The sequence below is a fragment of the Falco punctatus genome, assembly GCF_963210335.1.
Source record: "Falco punctatus genome assembly, chromosome: 11".
NCBI classification, from domain to species: domain Eukaryota; kingdom Metazoa; phylum Chordata; class Aves; order Falconiformes; family Falconidae; genus Falco; species Falco punctatus.
This window is the reverse complement of record NC_137591.1, coordinates 20686185-20708603: the sequence shown is the minus strand read 5'-3', so window position 1 is coordinate 20708603 and position 22419 is coordinate 20686185. Positions and strand designations below refer to the sequence as shown.

General features: G+C 39.3%; 1 protein-coding gene across 1 annotated transcript in view; it reads left to right on the top strand.

Annotated features, from left to right (window-relative positions):
- Nucleotides 1-22419, top strand: part of DPYD (dihydropyrimidine dehydrogenase) — a 367920-nt gene that overhangs the window by 311592 nt on the left and 33909 nt on the right. The window contains exon 20 of the mRNA XM_080407063.1: nt 3433-3612. Within this exon, the coding sequence (XP_080263189.1) occupies nt 3433-3612 (180 nt within the window). The remainder of the gene's footprint in view (nt 1-3432; nt 3613-22419) is intronic.

Genomic DNA, 22419 nt, shown 5'->3' with positions numbered 1-22419 from the left:
CAGTCATAAAACAGATTCACTTGGATTACGTAGGATCAAGGGATATCAAACAGGTGCCATCTCTGCTATGCAAAGTTCCAGCACTACTCCTGCCAGAACCTGGGCTGGTAAAATACATGAGCAACTCGTCCACAGTGACTTTGTTTCTTATACTTGTCTGTAATGTCCAGAGGATACAGACGGATGGTCTGGTACAGTATGACCATGTATATGTTGTGATTCTTCCATTGTGAAGTTACATCTTTGTTCAGGCTTTTACTTCAGGTTCTAAAGGGAAGCCCATTTTGCTGTGTTTAGTTGGTAATAACGTGATGCTGAGGAGGGGAGCTGACCAGGCAGGGCTGGCTGCAGTTCAGTTTTGTGCTGCTAGTCTGGTTGGTGTGCAAGGCATGGTCAACAGCTGTTAGAGCAGCACCCTGCTCACCTTTATCTCCTGTTGAGGTGGTTTAATAAGACACTAAATTAGAGGTGGTAGCAAACAAAAGGTAGTTCCATTTTAAGTATGGCTGTTGCTGGACTGCTTTTCCTACTCTTCACACCTGTAAAATAAGATACCAGCAGAAGAGGGGACTTGGCGATTAGCTTTGCAAGGGAGGGGAAGCATGCCTGTTCCCAGTGCAAGCAGCGGGAGCGAAGCAGGGGCATTAATGGTGTGTGCAGATGGGTTGGTTCAGTTCTCTGGCGATTTTTCTGGATGCGTGAGTTTGAATCTCACCTGGTCTATTACCCTTCCACTTCTTCTGTGCTGAAAAGAGGCCATGGTGTCATTTGAACTGGTGATTCAGAGGCAGCCAGGTATGATGCTAAAAACCTCTCTCTGTGGTGTAGAAATTGTCATGGCTGATGGGTTAGGGTGACCTTTTATTTTGATTTTGTTCACCACCTTTTAAAATGCAGCAAAGGCTTCTGCATTGATTCAGGCAAGGTACTGTAAACATAAAACACAATCTCACCGTCTAATTTGTGCAACACAAGAAATTTCAAAGCTCTGAATGTTTTTGAATTTGCCAAAATCATGGCAAAACTATTTCTGTTGGTTTTGTATGTTAATGTTTGCATCTTTCTTGTTCTAGGAAAGGCCCATAAACATAAGCACTTGCTTTTATCACAGTGAAATCAGTGAAAGGCATGTCTTTGGTTAATTATCTGCACCACTGGGCACCATAGTCATAAGGCTCCTACAGAAGAGGAGGATCATCTGAAACCACTTGCTAATTCTGTTTCTAAGTCTTTCCATTTCAGTTAACATTTTTCTTTAGTGCAGAGATCTACATTTTTCTTAAAAAATTACATTTTGCCTTTGGTTCTGGAACCTACCTCACTTTCCAAGGAAGGCAAACAGCACACTGCATATACACTCACAAGGATCAAATGTTAGCTCTTAGTGTGATATCATCTTTGCACATTTTTATATTACTGCAGTTCATAACACTGTACCACAAGATGGAAAACAGTAGAAGCCTCTTTATTTATAAGGTTATTACAGGTATCCTCCAGTGTATCTCATGTGTATACATCCTGTCAAAATATTTCAGGATTTTGACAACAGTGCCTGAACTTGTTTCAAGTGACATGACATGGCTTTTAACTGTATTTTTTTTACAGTTTTAGTATTTTTAAGAATAGCTAATAAAAGTGTTACCCATGCACTAAAAAACAGGGAATCCGTTGGTGAATAAAAAGGTTTAAATAAGCATCGGTTGGGTTTTGCAGTTAAATAACCTGTACAGGAAATCATTATGATGTGCTCTATAATTGCTGTGAAAAAAAAAATCTTGAATTCTATGGAATGCGTAACAGACCTAATTAATGCCCACACTGTTTCTCCAGAGAAACAGATTTTGTGTAATGTAAATGTGCTGCATAGAAAATGTTCTTGTGCTTATTTTATAGTTTGCCCTTATTTTTTCCTTGCACAGCTGTAGTGTACGGTGTTTTACAATGTGATGTGTACCTGTCTTCAGAATTGCTAGTTGCATTACCATTTCTGAAATGTGGAAAACAATTCTGTATTTCCTGTATTTTTTAGGTGTTGATGTCAATTATGATCCAAGGTGGGTTTTGCTGTCCAAGGAGTGTGGATGTGTTTGTGCATGTGCACACATTCACTTTCTAAAATAGGTGTCTGTTTCATTGTTGCGTTCATTATGTGTGTATGTAAGTGTAGGTATTATCAGGAGCATTCTTTTAAGCTTTTAGAATAAAAGCTGAATTAGAGGCTGAAAACAACGACACATCTGGAATTTCAAAGCATTTCCAGGGACTGGCAATTAATGGTACTCAACCAACCCTGCACCTCATCACTGATGGATGATTAGAGTTTAGCTAATGCAAAGGTGTTCAGAGAAGAGTCAGGGATATTTTTATTCATTTGCAGTTTGGTGGGAGTTTTCTGTGGGTTTAAATCTGAGCTGATATCCACAAAGTGGTCCAGACGAATCTGTGTAAATGGACAGACTGTTCTCTGCTGTCAGCATTTTTGTGTCTACATGTTAAGCTCTGCAGGTCAGGGATCATTGTTTTGTATGTTTATAAAGCTATATTGCTATCTGTGTTTCTAAAGTATCCAAAATAAAGTGACCTGGCCTAGCAGTACCACTGAATGGCATGTGGTGGTTAGCAGAAGGGAACTGTTCTGTTCTGTGCCTGGCAATGCTCACCCATACTAACAGGTCAGCTTAATGGGTGCTGTTCACTGGGACACTTCTGTTAGAGCCACATTCTTCTCAGGGGTATCCAGTGAAATGACAAGAGGCAACAGGCACAAACTGCGACACAGAAAATTCCATTTAAATATAAGAAAAAGCTGCAGGGGAGATGGAACAGTGAGCCAGGTTACCCACAGTGGTTGTGTAGTCTCTGTCTGTGGGGATATTCGAACCCCAGCTGGATATGATCTTGTGTAGTCTCCTCTAGTTGACCCTTCTCTGAGCTGGGAGGCTGGACAAGACAATCTCTAGAAATGCCTCGCAACCTCAGCAAGTCTGTGGTTTGCTCTACTGGGACCTGAACAGATATATCCGTACTTCCTGAGCACAGCGGTCTGGGGAATACCGCTGTCTGTCTGTAGGCAAAAGTCTGAGCATAGCTGGTGGTTTGCCACTGTGCTTGGCATGCTCAGCACCAGTTCCCTGGAAGGCACGCTTAGGGCTGAACTTGCAGGCTTACTTCTAAACAGCCTTTGGGTCTGGTCTAAGGACTGCCATTAGGAAACCTAGGCACAACTAGTGTTACTGGGTCCTTTTTCTCCTGGACTGCAGTGGTGGTATCATGACATAGGATTAAGCAACCAATTAATATCCTGAATTCTTGTAGTTCTTTCTCAGTCAAGTTGCAGGAAGGGTCATCTGATAATCAGTAAATCCAAAGAGCCTGCTAATTCAGTACGCTCCTCTGCCTGGATGTTGCTGATAACTGACTTACATTTCATAGGTGTGTAGTGCAATCCAGAATCAAGATTTCACTGTTATTGATGACTACTGCACCGGACTGCGAGCTCTTCTTTACCTGAAAAGCATTGAGGAACTTGAAGACTGGAATGGACAGAGTCCTGCAACCATGCGCCATCAGAAAGGAAAGCCAGTAATTCGAATCGCTGAACTGATGGGAAAGGTATGTCATTTCGTTGCCATTCCTGTAGAATGACACTATGTCTTGGCTTTGAATGCAATTCCATAATCATTGTATGCAGTTTCTGCCACTTTCCTTGGCTAACCACTGTTACTGTCACCATTAGTCACCAAGTCTTTTTCTCTCGGAGTATTAACAAATACCCAAAGGCAGCTTAAGAAGACAAACTTGAAATGACTTGATATGGGGTAGCATTTTTACTGTAAATATGATCTCTCCACTTGATTCATAACATCATGTCTTTTAAAAAAAGTGTGGGATGTAAAATTGCAAATGCATTGGAACAAGTTCTGGAACTGTTTGTTTTAATGAAACTCAACTCAGTTCAGATTGATACTTTTTAGTGAAACTCAACTCGATTCAAATTGATACTAATATTGTGCCAGACATTCCTGGGTGTTCTAGCCCGGGTGCAAAATTCAGGAGACATGGAAGCCCCCCAGCACTGGACGTGACGAGCTGAGACAGCTTGTCACAAACCAGCATTGACTTGGAAAACTGTATCAGGTAGGAGTGGCCCTTCGGTCATGGTAGCTGAGCATGTCATGGTCTTTCGTGTGTGCTAACTCCCAAACCTTCTGCAAGGCAGGGAAGTTCCAGGTGAGGAACAGTGACACCAAATAATTTAATAGATTCTGCAAGATTATTTAAACGTAGAAAGTCTGTGATGGAATAGGAATGTAAACTATGGTCTCTGTGAAATCCTAACCTCTAGACTGTCTTTCCTCTCTGCTCTAGTAGTTCCCCGCTGCAAAAGCATATCTGGAGATTTTTGCCAGATGCAATGGGTTGCAGCCACCCCAGTACTGCTCTAGCCCTCCACCAGGGCACTGGCTGATCCATGCTGAGAAGCAGGGAGGTGTAACTGGCTTTCTGCTGATGCCCCGCTGCCTACTGCTCTAAGCAAAATACCTGCACAGCAGGGAGGCTGAGCTTTTGTTTCTGGTTACTAGAGGAGATCACTTTGAAGACTGATTTCAGTTACACATCATCCCTATTGATTATCCTTCCAAAAATCTGATATAACACTGTTGAAAATGTTGTAAAAAGTAAAGAATTACAAAAGAATAGGATTTGGAGTGTCAAACACCTCCAAATCTCTGCTTATCGTTGCTGATGACTGGAGTTGGATTTAGCAGGAGATTAGAGACTCCTATATTGTTGTTGTTCTCTGTGGAGCTCTGAAAATTATAACATTACCTTCCAGAAGAGAAGACAATCCTGTTCCTAAAGCTCTGGATAATACACCGCTTAAAAATAAAAGAAGATATAAGCAGTTTCATTTTCATCTACTTAGGTTAAGCAGTTAAACCAGGCTGAAAGGGTTGTATCTAAACGTCCTTCCTTTAACACCTGTAGAAACATGCACAGGATTTCCAACTCATGTAACAGAGGTTTGTTGCAATTCATCTTTAAAGCTGTATTCAGTGTTCTTTTTATTACCTTTGTATTTTACTAAACAGACAACCATTGTCAAAGATGTTTCTCCTGTCCTTTAGAATAAGAAAAAAAAAATTCCTAGTCTTTTCCACTTGTCACTACATCAATAATTAACTTAAAAAAGGTAGCATGGAAAGATGCTTTAAGGAAGCATTTAATAATTCAAAGGAATCTTAACTTGAAACAGGTCACATGAAAAAGAATGAAAAACAAAGCCCTATGTAATCTTGTCTGGCTGGCTCTGTTAGACATTTAAAAGGAACAAGGCATACAGAATATAACTGATTGTGTATTTAATTGCCCTTAGCACTGAATTATATCATTGGATCATTGCTACTAAATAATAACATAAAGTTAACCAGGCTGCATCATTGATAATGTGTGCTATATATAGTGATGTATTTTAGGCATAAGCTCAGGATGGCTATTTGTCCAGGAATGAACATCCAAGAGAAAAGGAATAAAAATAATGCAACACGGGTAAAAGGAAATACCATGATAAATGATCCTACTAGGGGCAATCAAATACAAAGGCTTGATATCATTAATATTTATAATATCGTAATTAGCAAGGCTTTGCCTAAGCAGTGTTATTAGTGTAACTAATTATGTTATCATAAACTAAGTTTGCAGTATTATAGGAATCAGTATTCTTACTTTCATAAATTATCATCAATATTGGATTTCATGTACTTGTGCCTAGTAAATTAGTTAAGTACTGTAGTTCATGTAGATTCAAACACAAATATCTGACTTGCTTGGCAGAAAATCCTAAACACACACTTCTGATTCTCTTCCTAAAATAAATTCACTAAAAAACACGTCCTTACTCTGTTTGGAAAACAGAAGATAGCCTGTTGATGTGATGTATATGTTCTCATCAACAGAAGTAATGTGTAGGAACATACAAGTTATACATGGAGTGAAATGTGACAGCCAAAATCCTGCATTTATATATATATATTGCATTATGCATAAATATGCATATATGTATATAAATATGCATAAATAAAAAAATATAAGGACCTGTTCAAGTTTGTCTTGGTATTATTGTGAGATGAAATACAGTTTCTTCAGTAAGACCCCATAAGAAGCTAAACAGCAAATACTGATGAACTTTAGCATTAAAAAAAAAAAGTGAAGATGCTAATTTTGATATAATTTTTATGCAGTAAATGTAAAGATGTAAAGGAATCATCCTCCATTTTCTTACACAGAACCATGGGGATAAGAAGTTCAGGCAATGACAATTTAATGAGAAGGAACTGAGGGAGAAGAATTATTTTCAACAGCGTCAAGAACCACTTGCTTTCTGATTGTATACAAACTCATTGAGCCTCTCCAAGTTTTTAATACATTAAAGGGTTAGGACTGGTCGTATTCTCAGCTAAGTATGTTCTTAGTATCTGTTTTGATTCACAGTGCAATACTGAATAAGGTCCATATTTTTATATAGCAGTGAATTATTCTTTTGATAATTCATTTTCTGTCCTGGTTTCAGCATCAAACGGGTGCTGAGTGCAGCATGTTGCCACAGGAGAGTGACACAGTAGAGTTTTGTCATGAAATATTGTAGTATTTGATGACCAGACTGAACTAAAAGATAAATACTTTCTTGTAAATGATACACCTGACATCAAACTGAAGCTGTCTTGCCATGCAGTCACCAGATAAATGACAAACTGAACAGTTATCACTGTTAGTTGTTAACATTTATCACAATAATTTCCTTCCTAAACAGAAAGAATACTAAAAATGCTGTGCTAAATAGTGTAATACAATAAGCAATTCAATAGCAAATGTATCTGCTTTGGGCTGAAAAAGATAATCATGTTGATTAGTACCTGTTCATGCTTCTCCATTAATGAAACTAATACTTTCATCTGATAATTTATAGCCCTTAACATATGAAAAGCATCGTAGCACTGGAAAATATTTTGGAAAGTTGAGTACTGTTTTTATGTTTTTCGTGGTTTCAGAATGTATTTTTTGGTATGTAGATCCTAAATTTATCACCTTTGAACCAGGCAGTATTTTCTGATAGTCTTTTCAGGAGCAGAAGCTTCTTCCCTTTTGCTAACACGGCTGGAGCCAGTACTTGCCATTGTCCAAGATGTGATCCGTGGTACTGCACTGCCTGTAACAACAGTGAGTTTCCCTCTTACAATGGCAGCCTCAGCCGTGACTTCCAGTCACTGTGTGATAGTGTTTTCCCTAGCTGCACCAATTTTATTCATTCCTTCCTGTGGTTGTAGCCTTATCCATAACTGCTCCAAAGACAGTCCTAACATAGATACAGAGTCAGACTCACAAAGGTGGACAAAGCCAGTCTTCTGGCCTGCCTTCCTCATTGCTTTTCTGATGGCTTATTTAGTTGGTTTTTTTTCTGTGAGAGGACCTGACGTTTGAAGCCTTGACACAGATGACTGTCATTAATATCACCTCTGAATCACCTTTCCATTAAATGCATGGAATAAAACTTAGCTTGTCTCAGCTGTAATCTCAGTTTGCAAATCTTGACACTGAGATGAGAGAATGGCAAGGTAATGATGACACCACACTGCTTCTCACTGACGCCCTTGAGGAAGAACTTTTGTAAAAGCTCACTTACCTCAGCATGAATTTAGGACTGAGATCAAGTGCATGATGCAGTCAGGCAGACAGTTAAGATGTAGAGCATGCTCTTACAACCCAAAGTTATTAGGGTGACTGCATAAGAGAGAGGAAGAGCACAGGTAGTATCTTTACAATCCAAAATTAACAGAATTGTGTCTTAAAATAATGTGCCTGAGTTTCTCAGGAAGATGCGTGACCAGGAGGGATAAAGATAACTGTTCTCACCAGGTATGTGGAGAAGGTACAGTATCCTCCAGAGGTACAATTTGATCTCCTGTGTGTAGTCATTGTCTCACCTTGCCTGTTCATTACAGGACTCTCTTATTAGTTGCTCACTGATCTTACTCCAGAGAGATGAAGTGATTATGTCCCAGAAATGCACTGGTGTCAGCTGATGGTCACAGAAGTGGTATAGTGTTTTTCTGTATAAACTTCCACCTAATGTCAGCTATAAAAATCATCCTTAATGCAGTGGCCTCTATACATGCCAGGTAATTAAACTTTAAAAATTGGCAGTCTATTAATTTGGTAGGTGTGAGTTTATAGGAAGAGATAAATATATATGGATATTTCATACCTTGCTTTCAGCACCAGAAATTTTGCAAAAACTGGTTTGTTTGATCATGTCTAAAGTTTTAAAAAATTAGTAAGAAGAAAAAGTCATAATTTAAGAATTTTGATTCCAGAAACATCCAAAACAAACTGATTTTCATAGTGGATCCTCCTCAGCTGTTAAGGTTGTGCTGTATTGAAAATGTTAAAACCATATCTAGTAAAAATGCATTTATAGAAGGTGATTTTCTCCAGCAGACAGATGAGAATGATCCTGAACGTGCACAGTGTATGAACTTCAGTGAAAATTCTCATTACCTTAAATTTAGCAAGCTGCTGATTTTGTTCTCTGGATGCACAAACTTCCCATTAAGACTAAAATATGCACTTCCTTCAAGGATCTATGGGTACTAGAAGCTGAGTCCTCTAAATGGTACAAACCTGTTAAATTCTAACTTGATTGCAGTCAAATCTGTATAGCTTTTCACATGTCAGAGAAAAAAAAAATTGCTATACCATTGAGATCTCATACAAAATATTAAATTAGCTCTTCTATTAAATAAATACATTGTGAACTCCCAGTCATGCAAGAAACCACTGCAATGCATGCACCAAGTTTTGGCTGCCTTCATATTCTTCAAGACCTCTGACTGCTTTCACAGAGCAGAGGTGTTCACCCTTAGTTTTTCAAAGTGCTCCTTGTTGTTTGGGAAGGCAAGTTTGTCCAGTATGGTAAAGAACTGTGCCCGTGTTTCAAGCACTGCATAAAGACAGAACAAATAGCATTTGTGGCCGTGGCCAGAAATACAGAGACCATCTCATTATATGGTGATACAGAGAATGCAGTAAAAAATTAATATTGATGAAGAAAACTTTTTTCCCATATTGTCATCACCGGTTCTGAAGAAGAGTCAGACAGGGGAAAAAAAGAATTTTAGGCTATTTGATCCTTTTTCCCATTAGCTAAGGCTTGCATCTGAATTATAGCTCTCAGCCAGGCAAAGCTTCTTAAGTGTAAGCCAATATTGATCAAGAAACCTCTTGGTTTAGGATATTATGGGAACTATGCATCAGCACACTCAGGGACTGTTGCCGCATATGCTTGTTGGGTTGACCAAAAATAAGGCTCTGCTAAAATATATCTGAACCAGCATTTGCGGGGAGATGAGAAAGTAAGTCCTTTCCTCCTGCTTCCCCCTCTCAGTCTTTCACCTCCTCCTCTGACACGATGCAAGGTCTCCACAGGCATGGCTCCAGGTGGGAGCCTGATGGTCCCTCTGTGGAGCATCACCAGTAGTGTTTCGGGGAGCACCTGCAGAGCAGATCTCTGCACCCCACCGTGTAAGTCACGCTTACCAGACTTGCTGCCGTTGGCGAACCTCCCAGCATTTGCAAGCCGAAAGCAATTATGAGCCTGACCAATCTGTAGGAAAAAGGACCTCTCTAACATATTTTTTTTTTCCCCTTACTGGTCTATTATGGAAGTTTATGTTGTGATTATCTACAGTGCTGTTTCTCACGGAGACTGCAGGTTGTTACATAAAATGTATCTTCCCTAACGGTGAAGCCAATTGCAGTAGAAATGGATAAAACAAAAGGAACTAGGATTATTAAAGTGGATTTAAAGTAGTTTAATCTTTGTGGGTTTTATATGTACTGTATGCTAAATTTGCTTCAAGCACTGAGTTTAGAGTTTCATATTCACAGCCAGTAAATGTGGCTATTAAGAAACAATGTATTCATGTTAACTCCTTGGCTGTGGTGGTTTTAGTGCGTTCACTGCTGGCAATGGACATCAAGCCAGGAAAATCCAACTCCTGATGCAAAAGGATTTAAAAAAAAAATCTAGGCACTGCCAAAAATACATAATTCTTTTTTTGTACTCTGCAGTTTGTTTTACTTAGGGAAACGGCCTGGTCATACCCTGCAGCATGCATTCATTACAGTGATCTTTGACTGGCAGATGCAGAGTAATAAGATGCATATTTTAGTGCTTATTATAATACCCTGTCCAAAAACAACTTGACAAATTTGTGATTTCGACAGTATCTCATTTTGCTGGCTGCAGTGCTCTGTGATTGCCTGGTCCACGTGGCTTCCAGATTATGCATACCACCAATACTGCTCATTAAAATGGCCACAGTTCACCAGTTTCGGTAGCTTGGAACGAACTTGGAATGAATTATTATACAACAAAGAGGCTGCTGTCATGCAGAACAAAAGACAAGCAAAAGAGAGCTTTGGCTTAATGAGGCTAAGTGAGTGTCTCCCCTGCATCACCAGCTACTTGACGGCCTTTGAGCATGGATTTTTTTCTCCACAGGCCAAAACCTTTGGTCTATTATTTTGTGTTTATGCACCTTGAGGCTAATATACATTTTAATATGCTGCACATGGAGAAAAAAATCAGCCATTAGATTAGAACATGTGCACTCCCTGTTAAGTTAATGACAGCCGAACATAGAGATAAATTTAGGTTTTCATATTTAATTATAGCACAGCGCAGTACGTTTAGCAAGGATAAATTGCGCTATTATTATGCTTCATTTTTTTTGACATCTTTTCATATTAACCATGCGCACTTACCCCCACTTCCTCCCCAGTGTCACACATAATGTCTCTGTGCATCATCCTTCTCTAACACCATTAATTTTTTATTCTGTACAGTTGTATATGTATTGTTGTATTTGTTACTTAGGGTTAGCTTGCTAGTTGGATAAAACCATTCAAAACAGCCCTTGTGTTAGGTGATCCACATAAGCGATAAGGACAGAAACGACATAAAAAGAACTGGCCTGCATGGCCAGATGTGGCTTCTCACATCTGGTCCCAGAGCAAGGGTTCCCAGCCCTTCTCCCCCAGATGCTTTCAGCACAGTGCGCACTGTCTGAAACTGCAGAGTGGTAACCCCTTTCTCAAGCAGCTGAATTGGAAATGCCTGAGAAATAATGCATGGACAGTTATATGTGTTCTACAGAATTTTGTAGTTGTATAATATTAATGTGAGAAATGGCGGTGATAATATAAAATGTCTCTGTTCTGAAGAATTTAGCATTGTGTTATTGTATAGGAACTAAAACAGAGCTAATGTTGCAAAGTGTGGTGAGTGCTGTTTGTTGGGGCTTTGTATGTGCGTTGCCTCTGTTTGTCAGAGCTGTTGCTGCAAGAATAGCATCAGGAATTAGGCCAGACCTTAGCCTTACAGAAGACAATATGAAATGAAACAGAGAGGCAAGCTGGAACACAATTCAGCCTTTGCGTGTTCCTTAACAAGTTTTAATGGGAATATCTGACAATTTCTGTGCTGCCGTGGATTTGATGGTGATTTGGGCTATTTGTTACTACCTGAGAGAGCTTTTAGATTTGCTTTCAGCTCTGGGCTGAGCTATTCAGGTAGCTGTGGTTTGTGAAAAATATGTTTGCATGCTTCACAAAATTAAGGGAATACTGCTATTTTCCAAAGTGGATTAGAGTAGGTAATAACTCATAGGAGGAAGATTTTCCTCCTCCCGCTGTGTGTATAAGCAAGTAGAAGATATTATGCTACAGGCTTATTCCTAGATTATTCCTTATTGGATAGTTGTTTCGTGACAAAAGACACTGTGGCTTGATGACCAGAGGGTCATGACAGGAATAATAATCACCGTATGAAAGGGTGTCTGGATCTTGGTGATAAAGCATTCCTCATTGCAATCAGTCAGCACTTGCTGGTGCAAGAATTTTCCTCAATGGCAGAGATCAGCTTTTTCATATTCATTGAGAGCAAATCAGTCTCTCTCCCTCTCCCTCTCCCCCGTCTTTCTCCAACCTTCAGTTCTGTACCGGCTTTTACTGGCAAAGAGATTTTTCTTTGTCAGATGAAACTCACAGTGTTTGGGGATGTTCGGGACACTGCAGTATTTACGGGATTGGTATTAGTTCCAGAACCTTATTCTTTGTGTCCTCACTGAGTAAAGCCCTGGTCAGTAGTGATTGATAGCTAATTGTCTACAGTTCAAGGACCAGCAAATGTGTTGGCAATTAATTTATGTGTGCAAAACTCTTCTCCCTGATTTTGTAAGTGCAGATTTTGATGCAAATTGCATCTGTGAAAGCAAGGTTGTGCCTTTCAAAATGTAAGCTATAATTACTAGTCTGAGAACCTGATGATATGAAATTCTTCCTCTAGAATCTACCCCTAGTGAGAGAAGTCATTTATTAACAATATTGTGTATTTCTAAGCAGTACTTCTAGCCATCTTTTTATTCATTTAACACTGGTAAAATGCTTGATATTATACAAGATGCAGTCTTACAAAGTTGCAGGCTATATCCTACAGACATCCAGATGGCTTGGAAACATCTATGCAGTCAGAAATGGCTCTTCTGTATCTACAGGTAGCTATTATTAGTAAAACCTACTTTTATTTATGTGTTCCCATTTGGCTTATGGTACTAGTCACAGACACACTTACTGATGTGCATGTAAAGACTTGGGCTTTTAGCTTCTGAAAGAATCATTGTCCCTTTAAACTTCTTATCTAAGCAAGCTGTTTACTTAGATAGCAAGGTGCTCTGTGGGCCATAGTGCCCCATGCAAGGACAGTGGGAAGTAAAGTCCATGGTATTGGTCATAGACAGCAGGCTAAGTATTCATTTTCAGCCTGTTTTCCAAGAATTGTGTTATTCTTGTGCTCATTTTGAGAGGAATTTTGGCTACAACATCTCTTAATTCTCTTAGGAACAGATTTGGCCTTAAGCACAGCCCTAAGTCTAGTGGCATGCACAGATGTATGAGAAATCTAGGAGGAGTGATTTACAGGGGGAGGCTAAAAAAGCTAAAACTCACAGGTGTCCACATGTCCTGCCTAAATGATGCGTGAAAATGCGAGAGGTGGAGAACTCGGTGGTCTACAAATATTTGAAGTTTGCAATCAGTGGAGAGAGGGGGATTTTATGATGTAAAGTGAGAACTCAACCAAGACTGATGAGTTGAATTGGAGAAAAAAGGAAGTGTTCAGCAAAAAGCAGGAGAAAAATTATCCTGATTGGAAGGAAAGCCTTTTTGTAGAAATGATGGAGGTTTCATGCTGGGTTGCTGAGACTGAAGGTAGGGAGGACTTTTAAAACTTGAATGCAAGAAGTCTAACAGAAGTACTGCTGGAAGAGATTTCAAGCTGGCAGTAGTATGCACTGGACTTGTAGACTTTTCCTGTCTGACTTGCACAAGCTAGCTTATGGCCTTTTCCAGCATTTCACCTGGGCACTAGGGGCTATCCTTAGAAGCCACTGCATCCTAACAAAGTGTTCAGATAGCCACTGGATATAAGCCACTCAGCATAAGCCACTGGAGCTAACAGTATCTAATTATAAGCAACTGAAATGACTTTTTGCTTAAGATTAAGATCATACTTAAGGAACGTGATAATGTCCTTTCCCATCTATTTTATTTTTATTGCTATAAAAAAACCCTTTAAAGTTTTTCTGTAATCTTGTGTGGTTTTGATCCAACCACACGGATGTGTCAGCAGTCAGAGCAGTACTTCCTGAGTTTTTATGGACAAAGGGATTAAAAATGTCTTTCTGTTTCATTGCCCATTAGTCATATATTGGCACAGGGCACCTGCCCCCAGTAACTGAATGGAGCTGTGGGGCACACCATTTCTGCATGTAGGAGCTGACAAAAGAGATTTCTGCACTTTGCTGACCTATTCATGCTGTACAGAATTCATTAAGGCCCAGGAACTGTGTTTGGGTCGTACAATTACAGCCAGCCTGTAATCTGTTGCTCCACCGCACACTGGGGCTCTGTAATAGTTTGAAGGGGCCTGGCAAGAATTTTATTGATTTCTTGGGATCTCATTTAGGCTGATTGCACTTGGGTACTCTGATGGTTGATGCTTAAGGACACCTACCCTAGCTGTTATTAAGAACGTGGGTCTAATCCTCACATAGGTAAGACCTTGTTTGCCCTTCATTCAACTCAGCAGACAAGTTTTAATGAAATAGCTCCCTTTTATTTTTTATGCCACAGCTCTGTTTTTGATTGCCACATTTGGAACTATCCAGTGTAAATCACTGTATAACCCATATATTGGTCAGGATGTGTTATATCATATATCTGTTCTTTCATTAATCATTTTGTCTCTTTCCTGTTTGGCTGCTTGGCGTAATTAATGCATTTTTTTCTATTACTTTGTTGTATTTCTTCCAAGTTGCTGATTTATTTATACATAAAGGCTATAAAACACCTTGTTGTTTTATACACTGTATCTGGATTCATGGGAAAGCCAGAAGCCTATCACTGAAATAGTGTACTTTTTTTTTGTTTGTTCAAGACAAGACCTTGCAGCTGAGTTTAAAGTAGTTGAATTCTAGAACCTATCGACTATAATTTTATTTATTTATGCTACTCATCATTACAGCATGGAATATTATATGCTAGATGCTAATTGTTACTATTTTCTGAATAGTTGTGCTCTCATTTAAAATAACAAATACATGCCAAAAGGCATCTTTCCCAATTCCAGACCCAAAGTCTAATCCAGACTCTCCAGCAGTTTTTCCACTGCCTTTACTGAGCCTCCTTTCAAATGCTGAGCTCCTCTGACATTCTGAAATGTCCATTTCAAAAATTTCTGTTTGTAAATTGAAAACCAGAAGGCTCATTGTAAACCCACAAAGCTCTATAAGCACAAATATATCTACAGTTTCCCTTTTACTAAAAATGTATCACTAAATTGTAAACAACTTACATGCCATTTACATTAGCGTAAATGATACTCTGAAACCTCTAAATTTACCCATTAAAGCAGGAGCAACAAGAAATCCTTTGGTGACTGTAGCAAGAGTGTGCCTTTCATATTCAACATTTATAAAAGAGCACCCAGAAGGAGTGAGCATGTCTCTCAGAGCTGCTGTTCTGGGTGGTACAAAGCAGAGCTAATAAATGCCTCACACTCCAGAACTCCCCTCTCTCTCTTCACAACAAAGTCATAATCATTCATTTGATAGACTGCATCCATTTTGTTAGTAATTTTGCCATTACTTGGGTTTTGACCTTCAGTGCCTGGTACGTGAGTGGGCTTCAGTGCCTGTTGCTGGATTTTGGACTTAATTACCAGGATAAAGCAGATGGAGGAGAAACCTAGTATTTACATTTTTCCATAGGACTATATGTTTCTCTGTTGTTTACCACTGAGGTGTTTTTGTCTACATAGTGTGAACTGTTTGCAAAGGTATTTATAACAACACTTGATGAACGTGCAATCTGAGAGCTTGAAAGTCTGCCTCTCTGCCTCCATTTTTTTTTTTTTTTTAAAAAAAAGCATTTTCTTACCATCTAGTCTGTGTCTTTTAGTTGCCTGGCTCCTAAGTGGCAGTTTGAGAGGGGATGCCTGTGTGAAATCATGCCCACTATTTTGACTGTTCTGAGTACTGGTTCGTAATTCAGCACACACTGAGAATATAATTTTTAGTGCAGAATCGAGTATTTATTTTGCAGCAAAGTCTTAACACAGTCTAATGTAATCATGCAACTTAACTGTCCAAATACCATCCCCATCTGGTCCACATTGAGAGGTCTCAATTTACCATATCTGGCAGGCTGAATTGTCCTTAGGAGTCTTCAGCACAAGGAGTAAAGTCCCTGACCAGAAGCATTGAAGTAAGATAGCAGGACATTGGAATAGTTGAACGTTACACACTCAGACTGGGATTTATTTGCCTGCAGATCTGATTTAAGACTTTACAGCTGAGGCATTTGTGCAGGTCTTGGAGCATAGTACTAGAGACCCGTGCTGGGGCAGATGAACCCTTTCCTGCCCAGGTTAGTGTGGTTTGGACACTGAAAGCTTGACAAGCAGGAACACACAGTCAAAAAAGGACGCAGAAGGCTGTATCCATAAGCATATGCTTTCGCAACCAGGGAGACCATTCCTTCTCCAGAAGGAGCAAAGAGTCTAAGTGAAATACTGACCAGGCTTACTGTTCCTAGGGGTGAGGAGGTCAGACTGAAGGGGTTGATGCATTCATCCAAAATGTCATCCAGCGATTTTGAGCTTTTTGAAAGAAAAAAAAAGTATGTGCAGCTATGTGTATGTGTGTGCATGGGCAAGAAGTGTTTTGTTATGTTTATGTTTCTCAGCTGTTACGGAGATATGTCCCAAGTCAGAGGTGCAGGGAAGACTAGAGGACCCAAAGCTTGGATACCTTAGCTGATGTGACCACCTCATGTGGCCAGTCTCCCCAGAAATAGTGTCAGCCACAGAGGTTGTTCCTGAAAGTTCATTTTAAAAATCTAGAACTGAGAACTGTGACCAGCCACATTTAAGCCCATCTAGCTCAAAGACAAGTAAACCTCTGTTGTTAGTTCTTATCCCAGCTGACTGATGTTCATTTAGAGAGCAGAATTGGATCAGGGTATCACAAATGGTTCTTGAATAGTGCCTAGGTACATTGAATATTGCTTCCACATCTCTAGTGAAATAAATGTTAGTTCAGTTCAAATGCAGTTTAAATTCATTCAAGGCTGGCTTTGTTCATTTAGCCAGGATATACTTAGTTGCTGCAGTGAAAGGGACTGTTTGCAACATAACTTGCTTTCAGTTTCAAGCACTGAGAGATTGTGCAGTTTTATCAGCCCAACACAAAATAATTCTATAATACAATTGCAATGCAAACGTGGAGACTCAGGAATTACGTAGGTAGTGGTGGATACATCAAAATCTCAGCTCATAACAGTAGTCAACTCTCCCTGCCTCAGTCCCATAAGGGTACTTTAATTTTCATCCTGTCTTGCAGCTCATAAACATGCTTCTCTTCACAACACACACCATATGCTGGTGGAAAAGGGCTGTAAAGTTTTATAGATATATTTGAGGGTATTATAAAAGTATAATAAAGTAAAAATAATGCAAAGAAATAGAAATTATTGAACAACTGAATTAAAATATTAGGCTGGGATGGTTTTATTGCATTTGGGTTTTACTTGGCTTAAAGTCATGAAGGGATAGAATTCTGTTTTAGAATTAAGAAAATTAAGACTCTTTATTTTAACAGTACTTGTAAACATTTGCATAAACAAATACTTTCAGTACATTGCTGAAGTTTTAACTCAATCAGTGTAAAACTGATTTCCTATGTTTATATTTTGATACTTGGTTTTAGGGAAATACTTTGTGTTCGGAGATGAAAGTTTTTACTCGTACAAGTTGAAATGTTAAGTAATTTAGTAGAGTTGCAATGAAAATAATAGTACAATAGTGGTCTTGACAAATTAGAGGTACTTTGTTTAATCTGAAATCCATTTCAGCCCAAGATGTGGCCCCTTCCTCTGGGGAACTAGCAGAGAAAACAACATGATTGCTTTTAATAATGCTGCCCTCTTTTTCCTATTTGGAAGTGAATAATATACCGAACGGTCATCTCGAAGGTGGAGATGGACAGTAGGAAAGTCCGCTGACTGGAGTGGCACAGCTTACCTACATTCTCCCAGACACAAGTTTCTGCAACTTAGAGTTTTCATTCCAATTGGGGGGTGGTCCCCTCCAAAATCAGCTGAAGTACTAGACTTTTGGACTTTACCAATGGAAAGAGTGTCTCAGAAGTAGTTACAAAGAAGTTCAAAATATTTCTGAGCTTTCTCTCCTACAGTGGCTGTTCCTGGCTTGCCCTCCGTGGCCCTCCTGCCACCCTCTGCCCATCTTGAGGCTCCAGTCCTGACCACTGCCTGTAATGAACTGTAAAAGAGGCAGGCTGGTGATGAAAATTTGATGTTGTGGTGGTTGTCTGGGTTTAAGTTCTGGAGGAATTTTTGAAAGATAATGTGTAGCTTAGTGGTCTGCACTGGAGCCAAGCTGCTAGTTGTGAAGTGAACTCAGCCAAAAAGTTCAACTCTGTTTGCACCCCTGATGACTTTTATATACATAAGAACAGTAAGACTTTAAAAAAGGCTACTGTAAATTTTACTGTGATCTGTTACAGCTGATGGTATCTTAAATTATTCTTCACACCTTATCAAAGCAATCAGAAACTTCAGCTAACGGTTGAAACCTGCTTTGCTTTGTCTTGATACAGGGGTATGTTCTTTTCCTCAACTTAAAAAAAATAACATGCCTTTTAAGACGTACAGAGAATACAGCATGAAACTCAAAGTGTCTATCTGGTTTTCATGGGGGATGCTTGAAAGGAATTAGACTGTTTTCCAGGGAAAACTTATGGCACACTGCTTGCATATAAATTAACAACAATAAAAGTGGTAAATTAAAATTGTGACGTCAATTTAATTTTTAGCTCTGCTATACATTTATATAGAAGGATTTATTATTACTGTGATTTACCTTCTACTAAGAGGTAAAAGAAAGGAAAGTATGAAGTAGCAGCAGTTGTAATTATCTTCTGGAAAACTGCAGCTTGCAAAAAATGCTGCAGCGTGTCAACTGAGAAACAGAAGTTGCTGAGCGCACTCCAGGCCATCCTTCCTCCATTTTCTAGGCTGGATTTCCAGTGTTTTCCAACACAGCAGTTCAGCTGTAAGGTTCAGCACACACTGAGGGAAAGATCCAGCTTCCACCTCAGATGAAGCACTGGCCTCCTGTATGGCCTCCACTTTTTATTTTTTGGTTTTTTTCCCTGGCTCCCTGCATGTGCTGGCAATGAGGCATGCGGTGATATGGAAGTCCTAGGTGGGCCAGCCTGGCACAGAATAGCAAACCAGCTCTTGGCTCTTTTCTTCAGCTCCATCAGTACCAAAGATCCTTTGTATCTTACATGCTAGCTTAAACCACAGGGAAAGACTATGCTCCATGACTCCGTTCACTCCTTGTACTTGCTGGATTTTCAGCAATGCTCTTTTTATAATAGCACTGTGTAAGGTGACTGAGTTGGCTGAGGGTCATGTCCACAACTGTGGAGCAAGCTTCCTCTAAGACTCAGTGCTTTTCCTTTTCATTCTGAGAGTAGAAGGCACTTTTGCAACTTTGCCTTCTCTGTGCAGAAGTGTATCTATGTTGCTGCTTGCTTTTGTTTTTACAGGAAGGAAATTACTAAAATCTTACCAAAACAAAGCAGCCCGTCCCATGCGCAAAGAATGAGAATGAGATAGCAGGTGAGCCATGCAAGATAGGTGGCGTTCATTAGTTAGCAGACACTGCTGGGATATTTTAACGATGAAAGTGGCATAAACCCTTTGCAAGGGAAGACAATAGTATGAAAAAAGTCTCCATTTTATCTTGTTTCTTTTGTCTTCTGCAACAGAAACAGAGACACTGAGAGGCAGGCTTAAGAACCCTAATTAAATAATGGAAGGAAATGAAAATCAGTACCCAGTTCTGTTGCCCAGAATGAATCTGTGCATATTCAATTTGTGTTATTTTCAGAAAAGCAGTAAGACATTATAACCAGAACTCTCAAGGTATTTCTCATTCTTGAAGAATGGAACTAGGCGTCTTGGCGAGTCTTCAGATACAATCCATACCCCCAGTAGTTTCATTAGGACCCGCCAAGTATTTGGCATAGCTCAGATGAGTTTCATTGTTATAAAAAGAAGTCAGTGGACCCACAAATCTACTCATTTCTGTTGGGGAAATGTTTACAGACTTTGAAGAAAAGTTTTCCTAAGGAAAAAACAATTGATAGAAAATTATATTAAATAAGCTGAGTTCCCATGGAAGTAATCATCTACATTAACTTTTTAAAGTTATTACACTTAGAAAGGAGAGTTAAATCAAAATATTATACATTTATGATCAGTCTGTACCAGTGTCAGTATTCATGTTGATAAGAAAACTTTATAGCATCCTGAGGTTGCTTCACTTCCTAATTAAGACTACAACAGCATTTTGCAGAGTGTGAAAAGAATCCTGTGTGATGTAAAGTAGCTGTAGAAGGGAGAAATCATTTATTTTAAGGACACATCTGGTGCAGGAGCTTGCTTTAAGACTAGGTTGAAGATACAGCTCATACTTCAGCTCCTGCTGAAATATTGTTTATTTTCTTGGGGGTTTAAAGCTGTATTTGTACTTCTCCTGTATTTTTTTGGGATGGTGGGGGGAGAAAAAACACAAGAGCGATGTCCTTAAACATTAAAAAATGCAGTGATATCTGTGATAGATAACTTTATACTAGAACACACTTTTTGTGGTTATGCATTAAGCTTTGTAACTGTAGTTCCAGAAAGTCCCTGATGACAGAGAACAGCATTTATTGAAACTAGCTGGATGTTGCACTGTTCTACTTCATTCTGCCTGGGCACTGACATCAGAAGTGACTAGATTCCTATAGGCACCTAACTTCAGAAAGGAGAGGTATGCCTGTACTTTCAAATTAAATGTGCCCGGGAATATTCCTAGTTGCTTAGGCCAGCTGGCAGAGAGCAGCCCGTGCTGATCATCAGAAGCTGTTAGTCTCCAAAGCAGGTTGGCTGCAGGCAGGCTGCCTGCTGGGAATGGCTCCTGGAGCATGCTGACTTCCAAAGCCTCTCCAGGAGTTGCCTGGGACACTGATAGTCAGTACAGGCCAAAAGCGGGCCAGAAAATGTTGTAACGCTTCATTAGGGTAGACGACAACATCTTTGTGCCCAAGGAACATTCCCAGACACTGGGTTACTACTGTGGATATAGACTGAGTGTCTTGCAAAAGACAAAATAAATTTTTAAAAAAAAAAAAAAGGGACGGACACACATACACACAAAAAAAAAGATAGAGCAATGATTATGGTAGTATGTGAGCGGGCATGAAAGATGGGCAGATGGACATAAAAATGAACTATATTGGATGTTAGTGAAAATTGCACTTGCAAGAAGAGCTCTCACAGCCTGAGGCTCCAAAATCAAGAAAACCAGTGTGCATATTTAGAAAATCTCCAGAAATATCTTCTATCAAAAATATAACAGAATGTAATAGAATATAAATGTGTGCCTAATATACATATTTTTTAATGATGTAACTAATATATATGTGTGTGTGTGTGTGTATATATATCTCCAAGTATGGACAGTCTGAAAAAAGGATAGCTCACTGTCTTTCCAAATATTATAAAACAGCTAACCTGTGAGTTCATTGCGTCCTAATGGATTAATTCCGTTTGTAGGTGGGACAAAGTTGCAGTGATTCAAGTGAGAGCACTCAGAAGCTATGTTTACATTAAGAAGTAGTGCAGACAAATAGGCCAGATAGGAATGGAGTTGTAGAATGAAATGGTTGATGCTGCAGACTGGTATCCACACAATGTGCATTCCAGAGTGTTTTTACTGTGTTCTAGCTATGGTTTGGTCTCATGGGCTAAATGCCCATTAGCAGCTGGAGCTCATTTTAGATGCACTCCTGGAGCACATATTCAGGTTTCATTTCTTCCAAAATAAAATCCAGTTTGTGCTTTCTGAAACTGCGCTTACCATAAGAACCAAAGTGCAGTATGTGGAGATAATCAGGATATTCACTTCAAAGGTGTGCTCCTGATCTAAACTAAAGCACTGATGTAGAAGCACCTGGAGAGCTCATGCAGCAGCATTACAGCAATACAGAGCTCATGTGCACAATTAGCCAGCAAGCTGAGGCCAGCCATCAGTGGAGCACAGACAGAAGCCGTTAACCACTCGGAAAAGAAAATGTTTGCATAGACAAGGAAAATTTTTGTGCAAACATAAATACATTAGCACAAAGCAGAGAAGAAAAATCTACTGGTAATTGTCTCACATATGGGATTCTTTGCATTGGCAAGAAAATTGTTTTGCCAAAGCTTGCTTACAATAGCAAAAAGAAAAAAATGCACCACATCAGGAAAACAAACTGACTCAGAAAATGTAATTTTGCACATATCTGGCTTTGATGCAGTACACAAGAGCAAAAATAAACTTCTGGTGCCATTTGCACAAGCATGAACTTTAAACTGAGAGCAGCAGCACAAAAGCAGAGAAGAGTTTGAATGCCAGCTGGACAGTTAAACATCAGTAAATGCTAGATAACAGACTTTGTTGGCATTTTGTGAGAATCTAAAACTGTTGACAAAAACGTACAGCATAATATTACATAATAGAACAATCTAAATACCAGCAGGGCAGTATAAATTACCAAGAAATGTTGAACGAATTAAAATACCAGGCAATATAGATAACACACAAATACTCTGTTTTTAACTAAATCAAGTGAATGAATTCAGCATGTGGCTAAACTGGAGCAAACAATTAATAGAAATTACGTATAA